The 16,711-nt window shown below is 42.3% G+C and overlaps 1 protein-coding gene across 1 annotated transcript; it reads right to left on the bottom strand.

Moving 5' to 3' along the window:
• Positions 1 to 3,287: 3,287 nt before the first annotated feature.
• LOC147209125 (doublesex- and mab-3-related transcription factor A1-like) lies at positions 3,288 to 6,170 on the bottom strand. The gene is made up of 2 exons (XM_086104756.1): positions 5,171 to 6,170; positions 3,288 to 3,842 (listed from the first exon to the last, which is right to left on the bottom strand). Exons 1-2 carry the CDS (start codon positions 5,565 to 5,567, stop codon positions 3,355 to 3,357), a joined length of 885 nt encoding a protein of 294 aa, XP_085960882.1. The 5' UTR covers positions 5,568 to 6,170; the 3' UTR covers positions 3,288 to 3,354.
• Positions 6,171 to 16,711: the final 10,541 nt, after the last annotated feature.

Genomic DNA, 16,711 nt, shown 5'->3' with positions numbered 1-16,711 from the left:
ATTATTTTGATCAATATTGTAATCACGATCATTGATGAGACTTATTCATCATGGTAGAGAAAACATCTGCGTTTCAGGCCTTTTTTTTTTCACTTTTTTTTACAAACACACTTAAACACACACAGCACATTGAGAAGAGGAAGAGGTGACGCAAATATATTATACAAACAGTATTTTTCAAAGTAGCAACTACAATAACACACCAAAGGAATTCTGTGATATACTGTAGCTGGACAACAAACACTGAACTGCGATATTGCGGGGCTTGACTGTAGTGATAGTGTGATGATTTATCTTGTGATATTTAATGGTGCCGTATCAATATTCCAGAATGTAACACTGATATCACGCTGAATCATGTCATCTTAGATCGCGTAGAAGCCACATCAAAGCATCAAATATTACTGTGATCTTTTTTGACACAGTAGCAGTTCACCAGCATCAAATATGAACATTATATTAATTTAAATACTGTACTTGCATTTGATGGTGCAGTAGCATGATACCAATACCCTCTTTTGCGGTACAGTATCGGTGTACCAGTATCAAATGTTGATATCACGATGAATTTTAAGATTATGTGGGACAATATAAATGTCTCAACAGTAAAAGAAATCAGTTATTCAATTTATCACATCTTTTATGGACCAGTTTCCATATTCCGGCATCACTCATTGACATCATCAGATATTGCAAAAAAAACCTTTGCTTTCCCCCACAAAGTTTGCATTCCCTCGCGAGATAATGAAAATGTTTTTTTGTTTTTGTTTCGCTTCTTTTTAAATGGTCTTTATATACTTCTGGGTCAGTTTGGCTTATGTAGACTCTCATGCACGGCTGATTGAGAGACGAAACTACTTCGAGGAAAGAGAAACTCATTGAGAAGGACTTGGAAACCGTATTTAAACTCAAGAACAGATGTATTTGTATTTTAAGCCAATTTTCAAGTAAAATTTCATTAAACTCGCCCACAGGTGAAAACCCTCCATGAATATTGTTTTCAATTACCCGGAAGATGACATCCAGCGTATTTTTAAAAAAGCGACCCCTTGCAAAAAAAAAAATCTTTGCGAGGAATGCAAAACTGCAAGGGAACGTAAAGTGTTTTTTTTGTTTGTTTGTTTCCATGTCTCCGTAAAAACCTGATTATCCAATGTCACGAGGTCATTTGCGCATGTGCCACTTGACCTGCATGTTTCTGTCAACGCTTGAATTGCAAGACCTCCAACAAGGTCCTCGTGTGGCCCTTCCACACATGCTTGCTTTGCCCCAGATTTCCACAGGGAGGAAGTAACGCCAAAAAAAATGAGGAGCGGAGACACGTTTTTTTCAATCATGGAGGCAGTATGCCCCCTGGTGGAGGAGAACATCAATCACTACTACAGAATAAATTTTGAGCATCCGCAGGGCTGTCAAACACAATTTCATCCTAGTAATGATTTCTTTCGTTTTGGCTGTGAACCCAAATAAATATATGATCGCTTCATGATACATATCACGAGAAATGAATTAATTACACGTTTTGAAATCATAGACCAGTAAAAATTCAAATTTGTTCAAATATTACATTTATTTTTAAAGGGGGGGTGGTTACAAAATGTGCTAACAGTATATCCGTTATTAAAGGTGAAGAAAATTTGCAATTGTGAGCATTCAGCATGAAATCGATCCACGTAATTTGCTTTCACAGACTACATAAAACAATATGGTGGGCCAGATCTGGCCCCCAGCCCTTGAGTTTGACATCTTGCTATGCACCAGGGTAGTTTTGCTATTTGCCGTTTGGGGGAATCACCCAAAACAACAACAACAGACAACAACAACCAAAACGAAACACCCCTTTGCCCCAATCCGCGTCTGTCCGTGACCACTAGCGAGCAGGATGCTACCTCAGAACTTCTTAAAAGGCAGAGAAAGTTCCGGATCGCTGGAATTTCTCCTGCGATTAATCAAGAATCTCAATTAATCTGTTGTTGATCGGCCATTAAAGGCTAAGTCATTTGTCATTTAGTAATAAACTCTCAATTTCATCTGTGCTGTATGTTACACATACAGTACATTTGACAATAAAGTTTATCCAATCCAATCAAGCATTTCATTTTCACTTTACACATACAATAAATATCAAAGCACTATAATACATTAAAAAAAATTAAAACATTCAAAAATGACGACAAACTAAGGTATTATCGCCCACACAATTGAGAAAAGTAAAGTCGAGATTCTGATTTAATTGAAAAAAAAGTTTAATACAAAAAAAAGGTAGCCTATATGTATGTTTAAAAATGAGAACATCTCCGATTCGCTATTTTTAATAGGATTCAATGTAACATGTGCATTTATTTTTCTGGCTAGTGTTGTAAAATGCCTTTAAAATGATATTCGGTGATTTTGCTATCATGTTTGACGAGGATCCACAGCATTTTTTTTTTGACTTTTCATATACTGTGGTTAATTTACTTGATAGTAACTATGCCATGAGCAAATGTTTGCCCTAAATGTTAAGCATTCAGCGCAATCTGTTGTCGTAAATAACTTGAATAAACCGAAATGTTTGATTGACGTGGCAGGCGTGTCGAGGTGAAGCAGCTGTCGAGGCATTTCGCTTCAAGCTAACTTTGTAAACGTGTTCAATTCGCTCGACCGCCGAGCGTCAACTTCATTTACACGACGACATCGCTCCTTTGTTTTCTTTGCAAAGCGGTCGTGACAACGTTTAAAGTCCACATCATTCCAAGTGAAAAGTTTGTTCCAACCGGCGGAGCGGGTTGTCACTTACGCAAAATTGAGTCCACCACCGCAACTTCCGATTGGTTGTCAAAATAAAATAAAAATGGAAACTGAAAATAAATAAAGAATCAAAAATTTAATACATTTTTAAAAAGCGCATCCAATCTGAATTAAGAGTTGTAAAGATGTTTTTTTTTTGTATTTTGTTTTAGCACTACTTACTACTAGTCCTCCTGAAATGTACATAAAAACGGTTTTGTTTTGTTTTGTTTTGTTTGCTTTAAATGGTTTTCATGAAGATCTGTTTGTGAGTGAGTGGGTGTGTGTGTTTTAAACACACACACACCCACACACACAATCTTCATTAAAATCTGTGTTGCTGCCCTCTGGAACAGCCATGACTGGCATCATGCATTTACTTATTTTTAAATCACCCTACAAACTCTGCAGGTTTTTTTTTTTTAATCTTGTGTAGAATACGGTTCCTTTCCTGACTTTATTTCTTGAATAATGTATTACATACACAATTTCGTGGAATCAAGGACAATAAGAAAACATATTTGCATAGGATTTATTTTACAACATTTACATGTTAAAAAAAATGGACACGTGAAGACGATGGCGTCACTTGTCAGTGGCAAGGCGCTTGTACACGCCAGCACTGCACAAAAGTTCCTTTCCATGCAGGTACGAAAGGTCTCGGATCACGCCGGGGAACGAGTAGGCGTCCAGGGGAGGGCGCAGCGGGAACACCGGCATCACGCCCGAGGTGACGTACGGCGTCATCAAGCCCGCCATGTTGGTGGCGTTGGCCGACGAGTAGGCCAGGCATAAGGGATTGATGCCCAGGCGAGGGTTCAACCCGTAAATGCCGTCCCCGACGGCGGCCGGCGGCGGAATATAGAGCGGCGCGAAAGCCGACTTGGTTGGCCCGAAAGAAGGCCTGACAGGGCAAGGCGAGGTCGGACCATCGGCGTCACCTTTCCACAATCTGGCACTTGGCTCCGGGGTGTCGCGTTGGGAGTCCTTGGGTTTGTCTGACTCGCTGCCCGACTCGGGGTCCGAGGACGACCGCCGCGGGCTCTCGTAGAGATACTTGCACAGGCGATCGTCTGAAACAGGAAGCGGCGTCTTCCAATCAAGTTCGGCAAATGCACAGAATTCTGAGCAACAAATGTCGAATTTCTGACAAGGATGAAACGTCATAAAGCACAAAACATCTCATTGGCAAAACAACACATCTGCAAGGAAACAAAATATTGCTGGCCGGTAGTTCTCAATCTTTTTTCCACCAGGTACCACCATCTCAAAAAGTGCCCCAGTGACCAACACCGATTTGCAGCAGGGGTCCCAAACTCAACTTTTGTGGGGGCCTGGATGTGTCTGGGCCACGTCAAATATTCCACAAAACAAAAAAAGGACTCCTAAACCAATCTGTGCTCTCTCTCATCTCCCTGGTACTTTGCAACGTATACAACGTATAATTGAATCATGACGTCTGATTTCTTGAGTTTTGCAACTTTCTCATTGCATAACTCATGCTCCCCTCAAAAAAATGTCCATCTCCTGTTATTCTTGAAATTGGCTGTTCTTGTCGCCGATCTCTCTTGTCGCAGCAGCTTTTGAAAGAGACATGATTGGGACTGGGTGAAATGATGTTTTACTCCCCACTTGGTGTCACTTCATTTACGTTTCGTCGAAAGCTGTCATGAGCCTGAGCTATGGTGCCCTGGAAGTCAAGGGTGTCAAACTCATTTTTTGTGGCGGGCCACATTGTAATTACCATTTCCCTTGGAGGGCCGTGATGACTGAAACTGTATAAATAAGTCAAGAATAACGTTTTATTCAATTATTTGTTTAAGTAACTTTTGGGTTTGGGAACAAGAAAATGATTACAATACTGTATGTCACTGATTTATTACATATTTGTTGCCATCTTTGATTTGTTTTCGCGAGCCACTTAAAATGATGTGGTGGGCCACATCTGGCCCCCGGGCCTTGAGTTTGACACCTGTGCTGTAAGTGATTCCAAAAAATATATATATTTTTTTAAATCACATCCACACACCAAACACCCACGGTCACACTCACAGGCTGCAAAAAAAAAAAAAAAAAAAAAAAATCATCCTGAGTTTGAGACAAAAATACTAAAAAATGAGGTGGTTATTTTACTCCTAAAAAAAAGTATATTTAACACTTTTGTGAACTTTTGCAATATTACGCAGTCACACTGCGCTTAAATCCAGGAAAACCAAAAAAAAAAAAAAACCTGTAGGTTCATTTGGGTTACATCAAATTTCTGTTGTACGAAAAATGTTCTGAATGACGAAACGCAAACTCGGTCTACTTCAAAGTGCAATACAACTGAACATTAACAAACTGAACAGTTGTGTTCCTGTTGTCCGCACATTTTGTGGGCAAACGAACATTCAGAACTCACCGTCTTTCGAGACTTCATTTGGCAAAACATCCAAATCTGGCGGCTGGCCAGTGGCGGCACGCACGTCGGCGACGAAGGGCGGCCCCCCACCGGTGTACAGCATCCGGATGTCGCGCGCCTCGCTCTCCTCCTGCGCCTGCTGCCTCCTGAGTGCCACCTGGGCGGCCATGACACGCTGCCTCTCGGCGATGAGGGTGCACTTAGCGCACACGCAGTCCCGCCAACGGCAAAAGCGCTTGTGGCCCTTCAGCGCCGACACAACGCCGTGGTTGCGGCAGCGGGCGCACTTGGGGGTGCGCGGGTAACCCCGCTCCAGCGAAGCCCGCAGGAAGAGGGGGGGTGGAGGGCGCAGCAGGTCGTGGGCGCTCAGGCCCAGCGGTCTGGCGCTGCCGTCCATTTTGTGAGGAGCGGACGAGTGGAGCAGGCACGTTGCAGCGCTGCCCTTTAAGGCGTCTCCGCAGGTGGTGCCGAACGTAACCAGACACCCAACCGAGAAAGCCTCGCCCCTGGTTATTGTTTAAAAAAAAAAAAGTTCTTCATACAGAGCACTGTACTGTAGTACATCAGGTTTTGAAAACGCTTATCCACATTATGGTGACGGCTGACCTGGAGTCCATGCCAGATTTTATTTTTATTCATTTTACCTTTCTTCATCCAGGTATGGCAATTGAGAGGAAATTTTCATCTGCAATACCGACGTGAGTGCAGACAACAGAGTACGACCGCCACCACCTTATCCTTCGGCATCCATCGTTACACAGATTTAAAAATAATAATAAAATGGATAAAATATTTGTCTTTCGTTAGTTTGCGGCTCGCATGGGGCAAGAGCTTCTGTTGCCTGGGGTGAGCTGACTTCAAATCCTCCCTTTAAGTGGCGCTAGGGAGCAATCAAAGGTCACCATTAAGATAATTTGAACACAACAATGGTGACAAAGCAACCACTCATTAGCTACCTGGTTATTCTGCCTAACCAATTAGCTTGGGGAGAAGAGGAAGCAGGAATTAAGCACCCCCCCCCAGTCCCCCCACACATACACATCTGTTTACGAGCGAGTTGGTATTATTGGCGGAGGGATAATCACACCTTGTCACATGTTTCATTGAGTGCGTCGCATTCAAACAGCCTCAACCTTCCTCTGGTTACAAGCGACAGATTGCCTTGCAAGCGCTGCATTGTGGCTACCTGTTGCGAGGTAGATTTCACGGGGGGCCCTTATCAATTGAACCAATTTTTTTTTTTTGAAATGGGGATACATCAACCACGCCCACCGGGCTGTTCAAATAGCAGGAACGGGAATTTCAAACGACCGCTTTGAATCGTTGCTCTGCATTGAATATAATTTTTTTTTTTAAACATTGTAAAAAGAAGCTAACAGCTCAGGATCCAGAAGATTGACACGTCAAGGATTTAGGAGACAATTGAAACACTGCTCTGTTTTAAATATAAAATAGGGGTTAATTACTGTAAAACGCATATAAGGGATGGGCAAGTACCGATACCATGTGTTGTATCGGACCGATACCGGCCCTATTTGAAGGGGATTGGAATTATATGGAGGCAGTTTATACCAGCCACCAATACTTCAGTTTAAACAAATAAATCTGACATTGACTAAGTCGTAGTGACATCGGTCGGAAAAAAAAAGTGCGAGAAAACATTGCAACTGCACACACAATAGTTGGGCAATAAAGTTCTGCATTAACTATAAAGTGGAACCGGTGGGATTATTTTGGACAAGCGGGCGATAGCCGCAACCGCTCACCTGTTCCTCGCTTGGACGCCCGCTCCATCCGTCCCCGAGCGGCGGATCTTATCAGGAACAGGCCTGCAGCACCTGCACGACAAACAGTACCTGTGCATGCGCTGCTTTTTTCACCCCCACCCCCCCAAGCAAAATAATCCGCTGGCACAAAAGATGCTTTGAGATGAAGCCATGCGATTGGCCAGCAAGGGAGATCATACGAGACGCATCCCGAGCGGGCGTCGCTAACATCGTCAGGCAAGCAAATGTGGGGGCTTCGCCTTTATCGCGCCATCCACGGACGAATACAGTTGGAGCGTTGAGCATTTTATCTTTCCTTATTTTGCCTGTACACACTCCCTGAACCGATAACTTTTTCAAGCTGCCATTTTTCATTTTCACACCATTTATTTTATGAATTTATTGAGAGGGACCGCTGCCTCATGATCTTGTCTGCCCTTATCGTTCATTTAAACAGGCACGAATGACAATAAGCGCTAGTGCTAACGTTAGCGCACTATGGGCCATCAATAGCGACAGCAACAGGAATTTAACTGAAGCGATAAATGAACACTACACATTAAATGGCAATGCCTCTTATGGACACACACAGGAAAAGGCACAAAAATAAAACTCTCGAAACAACTTCGATGGGTCATAAATCTCAAAACAGCACACCACTTTTGAATTGATGAACAACCTTCTCACGCTCCCATCTTGCTCGACCGCAACGCCAGGAGCCACACAGCTCCCTGGCCTGAAAATGTCTCAATTGTTTTACGCTTATCTCAAGAATAGTCGTGGTGGTCCGAAAAAGTCGGAAAATCTCATCTGTTTGATTCATTTTAGTCGATTTTTGGAGGGGGAAAACCACATTTCAGATGCACTCCCTCCGTTTTAGAGCTGCAGTCGTCATTTTTCATCCATCCATCCATTTTATGATCTGCTTTAGCCAAACAAGGGCGTTCTGGAGCCTATCGCAGCTGTCTTTGGGCAGTAGGAGGGGGGGGACACCCTGAACCGGTTGCTAGCCAATCGCAGGGCACACTGAGAAGAACAACCATCCGCGCTCACACTCACATCTAGGGACAATTTGAAGTGTTCAATCAGCCTGCCATGCATGTTTGAGACATGCAAACCCCACACAGGAAGGCCGGAGCCGGGATCGAACCCGGTACCTCTGCACTGTGAGGTCGACGCCCAAACCACTCGTCACCGGGCCGCTTTCGTCATTTTTCATTTCATTTCATTAGATGGCATCATTTTCACGTGGTTCATTTCATTTTTTGGGGGGGAGGGGGCTCTGCTCACTGTTGACATTTTATCCTTGATGGTATGACTTCATTTCATCTAACAATCACGCAGTGATTCTTTTCATTCACTCTCTCGCCTTTATTTGGATGTCCTACATGACTATCATCACATTATTTCATCTTGGAAGTTTTCATTGAATGGAAGTTAAGATGAGATGACCTCCGTGTGGCTGAATGTGCTCCCTCCAAAGCTAATGACTTCATGCACATTTCCTCCTTGCTAAGGGGATTTGTACGTTACCCCAAATGTAGTGATCCCCTCTAGCAGGCAGGGGGTACGAGGGTCCCACCAAAAAGAAAAAAAATGGTGGGAGGGCAGACGCCCCTAAGGGTCGCCCCCAAACCCCTACTGGGAGAATTGGTTTTATTCCAGCTGTGAGCACTTAATCCCCAGTACCCCCAGTAACACGCCGACAACTCAACGACCACGTCCCATTAAGGCCCACCGCATGGCCGGAAGACTTTGTTCGCGGATAAGCATTTGGACACTTTTCTAGTTGATACAGAGTTCGGTATGCAGGCTCGTTGAGTCAAACGGGTTTGACCTTGTTTTACAGTTGCAGAACAAACAAAGAAAATAGTTGACCCGGACTCCTTTTTTTTTTTTTTTTTTTTTGCTGTTTTCCAGCATATCAGATGTAAACTTTTCCAGATAACAAACACACTTTTCTTCTTCCCGTTGCAACTTGATCATGACCAATCTCGCGTTAATAACGTGTGAAATCTTTCAACCGTGACGACTTTGACACGATGCTATCAATGCATTTCGTTGTTTGTTTGTTTTTTTTTCACTCAGCGTCGTGACAAGTTAGGCCGTTGTAAAAAAAAACAAAAAAACAAAAAACAAAAGGCTAACCTAAAAAAATGCATAGCAAAAAAAGATGATGATTTTGTGCAATATTGGCAGGCTTTTTTTTTTTTATAACTTTCTGATTGTACAACTACTACACCAGGGATGGGCGACTTAAAGGCTGGAGGGAGCCACACTTTTTTTCACTTCATAAACATGCATGCGACAAAAAAATTTAATATGGACAAAATATCTGAATACATATTTCACTTTTTGAATGCATTTTTCAATGCATGTATAAAAAAAGCCACCATCCTAACCCAACAACAAAGGGTTTGAAGAAAACAATATAACTACATCCTGTAATTTGCTTTTCCAGTGCAAAGGGCCCCTCTCAGAAAAAGGACAATTGAAGGACAGCACAAAACTGTTGAACAAGGAACAATTAACTCATTCAGTACCAGCCAATTCTGGACCAAGTCTGAAAAGACGTTTAAAAACGTCTTTGGGAGTGAATGAGTTAATTGCAAGAACTCTCTTTTTTCACAAAAATTTACAATTTGAATATTGTTGAGGTATATGTTAGTCCTGCAGATTCCAAATCCACAAAAAAATTATCAATACATCATTATTTATATCGTGCTTTCACAATTGCTGCAGCTGTAACAAAGCACTTTACTGAACATTTTATACACAAAACATGTTATATTGACACAGTTCGGGAATGAACTGAATGGCGATCGGATCCCACAAAACACAAATAAAATCCGTACATAAAAAAATATATATATCCATCCATCCATCCATCCGTTTTCTGAACCGCTTGATCCTCACTAGGGGCACGGGGGGTGCTGGAGCCTATCCCAGCTGTCTTCGGGCAGTAGGCGGGGGACTCCCTGAATCGGTTGCCAGCCAATCGCAGGGCACACAGAGACAAACAACCATCCACGCTCACAATCACACCTAGGGACAATTTTAGAGAGTTCAATCCACCTGCCACGCATGTTTTTGGAATGTGGGAGGAAACCGGAGTACCCGGAGAAAACCCACGCAGGCCCGGGGAGAACATGCAAACTCCACACAGGGAGGCCGGAGCTGGAATTGAACCCGGTACCTCTGCACTGTGAAGTCGACGTGCTAACCACTGGACTACCGGGCCGCCAAAAAAAAATATATATATATATATATATTTAATAACCAAAGCGCACACGACAAAGTATATAAACAGAAATCGCTGGTCAAAAAGAACCGGGAAAAACAATAAATTAACAAAAAGCGCTTGCAAGACAAGGAAATAGAAAATCCGAGATGATAAATGAAATGACGAGAGTCCAATTTCATGAAACAAAAACATGAGCAAGATCAAAGACAAAATAACAAATACTTACAAGGCGAGAGCCTGGAGAGCAAAAACGACGACGACGACGACGACGAGATCAAGAAAACAACACTTGAGTAAGAGAAGCAACAAGGTCAGTAATCAGACACAGAAAAGCAGTATCTTGACAAATATAAACCATGACAATACTGCACTTGTAATATTGAATTACAGCTACCACAGTAGTGGATGACGATGAAGTTGGATAACAAACACCACGGCGTTCGTTGAGTGCTGTATATGTGAGTCTAGCTCATTGTGTCAAACGAGCTGACCGTGGTTTTCCCCAGTCTCAAATTCACAGCAATGTGTGCCGCTTGGAGAAATAAACGGCGACAGCCCACGTACTCGGGCCTGCTTTTGTTGGCGCATAGGGCAGTATAAGATCTGGTATAAGTGCAACTAAGACATGTCTGCCATCTATTGGTGATTAGTGATATTGCAACTCATATTCACAGCCCCCCCCCCAAAAATATAATTTTAATTATTTTTAATAATAATAATAAATGAATATGTTTTGGGGTTGGTTTTTGATGAGAGGGGGATTAATCAAGGGGCCTCTCCGAGTGTCGTCATGGGCCACATGGACCACTAGTTGCCCATCCTTGTGCAAAACAACTTTCTATATGCAAGTTTGTGATACAAAATACTTCAAATGCAGCTTCCTCCTTTCTCACACTCGCTAACGAAAACCTCACGCCGAAAAGCACAAACTGAGTGTCAACGTCCCCAATCAGATAAAAAAGGCCCGTGAACTTGACGTTTCAGTTCAGCTCACAATGACACAACATCAAACCTGATAAAAAAAACATTCCATTTATCTTGTCCATGGGAAGGAAGTCCTGCTTTGTTGCCACCTGGAGCTCACTGCTTGTATTCTTCTATTGCGCCCCTTTTATCTGGTCACCAGCATTGTGCACTGACTGCGCTCCATATACTCGACATTGCAAATAGACTGCAGTGGTGGCGGGCAGTGTTATCTCTTATCTGTTCTTGGGCATTCATAGCATGGGTATTAAAAAAAAAAAATCATTAAGATTGACATTTTACGAAAACAAAAATATCACAAGAAGTTATGTATATTTTTTTCTGCAGAATTGTGATGCATTTTGGTGTAAAAAAGATTTCTACAGATCTCAAATTTGTAGAAAACAACTAAAAATAACAGTAAAGTCGAGAGTTGCCCACAGATTAAGCAACAAAGTTTTGTTGACAATTGCACAAAAAGCGCTAAAAACATTTTTTTTCATCGGTGCCTGAACAAAGTTAGAAGTAAAAAAAAAAAGAAACATTCCACTTTTAAGAGAAAAAAATTGCAAAAACACCTGAACGCCAAGAACTATTGATCAGCACCTGTATAATTTATAATTAGAATTAGTGATATTGAACTAAAAAAAAAATGTGATTGATCGGTAACCAATTGAGGGTGTCCCCCGCCGATTGCCCGAAGAGAGCTGGGATAGACTCCAGCACGCGCCGCAACCCTCTTGAGGATAAGCGGATATAAAAATGGCTGGCTGGATGGATTAATTTAGAATTAAAAAATAAAACTAATACAAATAATGAAAATGGTTTTATTTTTTTAAAAACGGCATGCTGGGACAACACTTTTGAGAAAAAAAAGGCCAATTTTGTGAACAGCGTGAACTGCCTCATTGTTGTCCGTTGCAGAAATTTTTTTGGGGCTGAACAAATGTGCCGCTTAGGCTTTTTTTTCCTCACTCTGCCACTTGGCTTTGCGTTACTTGCGTTGCAGAGCTCTGATTCGAAACATCAGAAGTGTTTGTGAGTATTCCGCGGTGTCCGAGCAGAACGTTTAGTGGCTTGACGTCAGCATTTGCCTACACACACACTTAGCATTTAGCACTTCAGCGCTTCAAACCGGCGCATATTAGTCGCCCGAGGACGTTTTTGGCGTCCTCATTGTTCGCTGGCGCTGAGGCGTCGTGGAGCTAAGTGAGGGGCCCCGATGGATAGCCGCCAGACCTCAGACCACCAGGCAAGGCAAGAGGAAGACGAGGGAATTGAGAATAGGGGACCAGAAGATCAGAAACGAATACAAAAGGGGGAACCGCTATTGTCCTCGAGATTCATGTGGATGTAAAATCTGATGACAAATCTGAAATATAATTCAAGGCGTGCTTTGCCGGCTCATTAAGCTTTTAAATTGTACTCAGCTACATGTAGATTTGAGTGAAAACTCAAGTATGCTTTGTCGGCATTTCACCTTCCAAACAAGTAGCGACCATTTTTTTTAGCGGATTTCATTCATCCAAAAAGTAAACTGCATTTACACATTTCACGAAACATGTTGTTTAGATTACAAGGTCAAGGTCAAGGTCAAGGTCATATTTATTGTCAAATATGCTTACATATGACATGCAGCATAGATGAAAAATACCTTGACCATTTTGAAATTAGGAGAAAATTGTTGCTTACAAAACATTAAGAAAGCCCAATTTTTTTAGGACTTCATACAAATGAGCAGCATTTAGATCAGGGGTGGGCAATTATTTTCCCGGGGGGGCCAAATGAGAAGCAGAAAATATTGTGGAGGGCCGGGCCAAAAGTTAGAAATAGAAAATAAAGAAGGTAGCACAATGTCTTTGTATGCCAGTAATAATGTAACACTCTCCTCCACCATCACACTCAGCACCGGTTCTCCTCAAGGATGTGTACTGAGCCCCCTGTTGTTCACGCTCTACACATTTGACTGCTCTCCGACTGTTATTAGCGGTCCAGTTTGCGGAAAGTTTTTAACATGATTATAATCAAACCATTCTAGGAAATGTTCATTTACTCGAGCCACAAGCAATTCACTCTGAGCATGGAAATTGCCAGAATCGGACTGAGTAAGAATCGCTTCCTTGTTTTTCAAAGTCTCGTAGATTTGAGTCTTTCCGACTCCAGGCGTCTCCTGAATGTTTCGTACTTTGTTACCCGCTTCGTTTAATCAGATACATATCACTTTCCCTTCAATGGTCATTACTCTCTCCCTCTTTCTTCGTCTTCCCCTCCCTCCCTGTGCTCTGCAACTTGAAGTAACTGCGCCACCTGGTGTTGAAATACCCGTCATTACAAGTCCAAACGAAATGAATGCAATCAAACCTTAATTGTGCACCAATCTTCGGCGGGCCGGATTCAAAAGACCAAGGGGCCGGATCCGGCCCGCGGGCCGTAGTTTGTCTACCACCGATTTAGATGGAATTGCACTTTTCACAAAAAATGTTGATACCACTTTCAAACTATGTGAAAACGTAGCAGACCGAAAGTTGTTTTCACTTTCAAATAAGCACAAGTGTTACTTTTTTTAAAAATTCCAATTTAATTCGAGCACACAAAAAGTTTGCATTACTTGTGCATTATTTTATTTATTTTTTTGTCAACTTTAACTTTTGCATGACCCCTTTTATTCCAACATGTTCGTTCTTGATAGAGTTTGATTTCTCAATGTTATTTTCAAGGAATTTGGCCATTGCAACTGGTTTTTATCTTGGGTTGCGTACTTTCTCATACCAGTAGAGAAGGTCCTCTGCATGGTTACATTACAGGCAGACGGTGTTTTGAAAGCGTTTCAAGCCGAGGGATAAGTGTAGTTGGAGCAGATAAGGCCAGACAGTGTCTTAATTGTGCTCTTAACAGATCTCGGGTCGCGTCCCGGAACGGGTGAGTCTCCTTATCCGTGGCAAGGTGTTGCTAATCTGACCGTCAATCTCGCTAAATTTGACTGTGCCAAGGACCGAGTGAGTCAATGCTGAGAAAAGAGAGAGAGCGGCGGGGGGGATCATCTCGTCAAACAACTCATCGCGTGGATAGAATGGAGTAATGCAATTTGAGTTGTTTAGGATGCTATTTAACACAGCACAGAGGCTGGCACGTTTGGGGTGGAATAATCGCACGGAGCTCTTAGGGAGACTTGGAAGGAAAGATTTCGAGGGAACGCTTTTTTAATGCGCATTATGTACTTCCGGGTTATCTTTCGGATAAACGAAAGCAACAAAGAATACGCAGGCGAGTTAAATTGAATTTTATTTTGAAATTGCCTTATATACTAAGACATATAATTTGTTCTTTATTTTAAGCACGGTTTCCAAATAAGTGAAAGACTCTAAAGCGTACTGTCGTCTCTCAAACAGCCGCGCGTTAGAAGCTACAGTAGCCAAACTGACCCGGAAGTACGGAATCTCGAATTTAAAAAAAAAAAAAGTGTTCCCTTGCAAAAAAAAAAAAAAGTTTGGTTACAAATTAAAAAGTTTGAGTAATCACACAAATTTTCTGATGGAATGCAACGTTTTTTTCTTCCATGTCACCTTAGGGGCTCTGTCGAATCCCCCTAAATGTTCCCAAAACTATGTGCATTTAGATACCACAACATTCCACAAAATATGTAAAAATCAAACCCAATTTAGTTCAGTCTAAATGAAACGTACTAAATTTCATATTTGCCTGTTTTTTGCGTAAGTAGAAGCTCGACACAGTAACAAAAAAAAAAGCCAATTTGACTCTTCCTGTTTGTTTTGTATACATTTTCACCTCGAGCTACATGTCGCTTTAAAAAAAAAGTTTGTTGGCTAATGAGGCATCAAAGCGCTCGTTATGGGGAGGGAGTGCCGAGTTGGATGGGAACGGAACAAAAAGCAACACAGCAGAGGGGCGTATTGTTTCACTGCGCTATGGCGGGGTGACATCATATGTCCACTAAGCTGCCCTTTGTATGCCCCGCCCTCCTTCTGCTCCTCTCATTAGGCCCTGATCCCAAAATTAGAAGCTCCAATGAATACCACATCGGGCTGGCACGTTGTGATGGAAAATGCCCTTCTGGCCACAGGAATGCAAACTTTTTTTTTGTCTTTAAGTGTCCTATTAAATCCACACTAGCCAAAAATAAATTCCCACATTAAACAATGCAAGGAGGAATTATCCAATATTTGACACTAGTATCGCAATATTGTTTCATAAAACATAATAACTGATATTTAGGCCTGGTATAGAGATACTGTACGGAAAAAGGTAACAATTTGATTCGTCATGATATCAATGGTGCTGGTATGGCAACACCGTCCGATAAAAGCTAACATTAGTCATTGTGATATAGACACTTCATTCTGGTATTCTGATACTGTACCATAAAAAAGATATATTTCAATCATAGTCATCTATATGCTTGTGGCAGCAAACTGTAAAACTTCATATGATTCAATACCTGAGTCTGCAGTTACATTATCGCAGTATCAATGATAGATGCTAGTATCGTGATACTGCACTGTCAGACATTTATTTCAACACAATATCAATTTTTTCGTGCTTGTATTACAATACTGTGACCTGAAACAGAACAGTATCATTCACAGGCACAACTTAACGTCAAAGTCAAGGTGGTCCAGTACTTTTTCAGGAATTTTTCCACCATTCCCCTGCCCAAATCATCAAGTGGCATTCAATGACATGGTGATACGCAAACACGCACCTCTGCTTGTGAACTCAGGCGCACCCCTCCCCTCGCGATCTGAAAGGTCATGAGAAACATTGCGCTAATCCCCTCACCGTCCCTGCTTCTCTTCTGAGAGCCGGAGAAGGGGGGGGGGGGGGGACTTTGTGTTTATCCCGAACAAAAGGGGTGTGGGAGTGAGCAAAGAGTTCGCGCACTAGAAGCACCACCTGCAATTAACAGCTTACAGGTCGGCCCCTCCCTCAGTGATCACGCGGATGAGAGGAAATGTCAAGATTACGTGGGAAGGAACTAGGGAGACTTTTGTCGTACGGTCTTGCTTCTGGCGGAAGCGGGAGGACAGTCACCTTATACCCTCGGTACTGTAATTGCGGAGGACGTTTTCATCATGCGGCTCACACGTTCGTCAACGAGGCATTTTGTTTGCCGGCCCATATGTTGGATTGGCCTCAATTAATGCGGACATCTGCCGAGGACCAGGAGATGTGATCCAATTCCAACTTAACTCTGTGATAATTGGCTGACAACATACAGTAGCTTCAGCCTGACATTATTAAAAAAAAATGTAATTCACATTGTGATACAGGATATCAATCACGATACGTGTCCGTATCGGTGCATCTGAAGAAGGCAAAACTCAAGAATGTTCGAAAATGCTCATGACTCTCAGCGACATGCATCTTGATATTTTGCCCACATTGATGACATCATCACGATACAGCGATAACGTCGTACGAATTGAATTTGTGTGTCCTGTAGATGGCAGTGAGGCATCATCCAAATAGTGAAGTGGAAGAGAAGCATGGCAGATCATATGCATGCATGCATCCAGCATGAGGGCCCATGGGTGGTGGATCATTTGTCAA

This window comes from Hippocampus guttulatus, chromosome 2 (genome assembly GCF_054856545.1).
Source record: "Hippocampus guttulatus isolate MCC_2025c chromosome 2, RoL_Hgut_1.0, whole genome shotgun sequence".
NCBI classification, from domain to species: Eukaryota; Metazoa; Chordata; class Actinopteri; order Syngnathiformes; family Syngnathidae; genus Hippocampus; species Hippocampus guttulatus.
The sequence above is the reverse complement of the archived record's forward strand: the minus strand, read 5'-3'. Positions and strand labels throughout refer to the sequence as shown.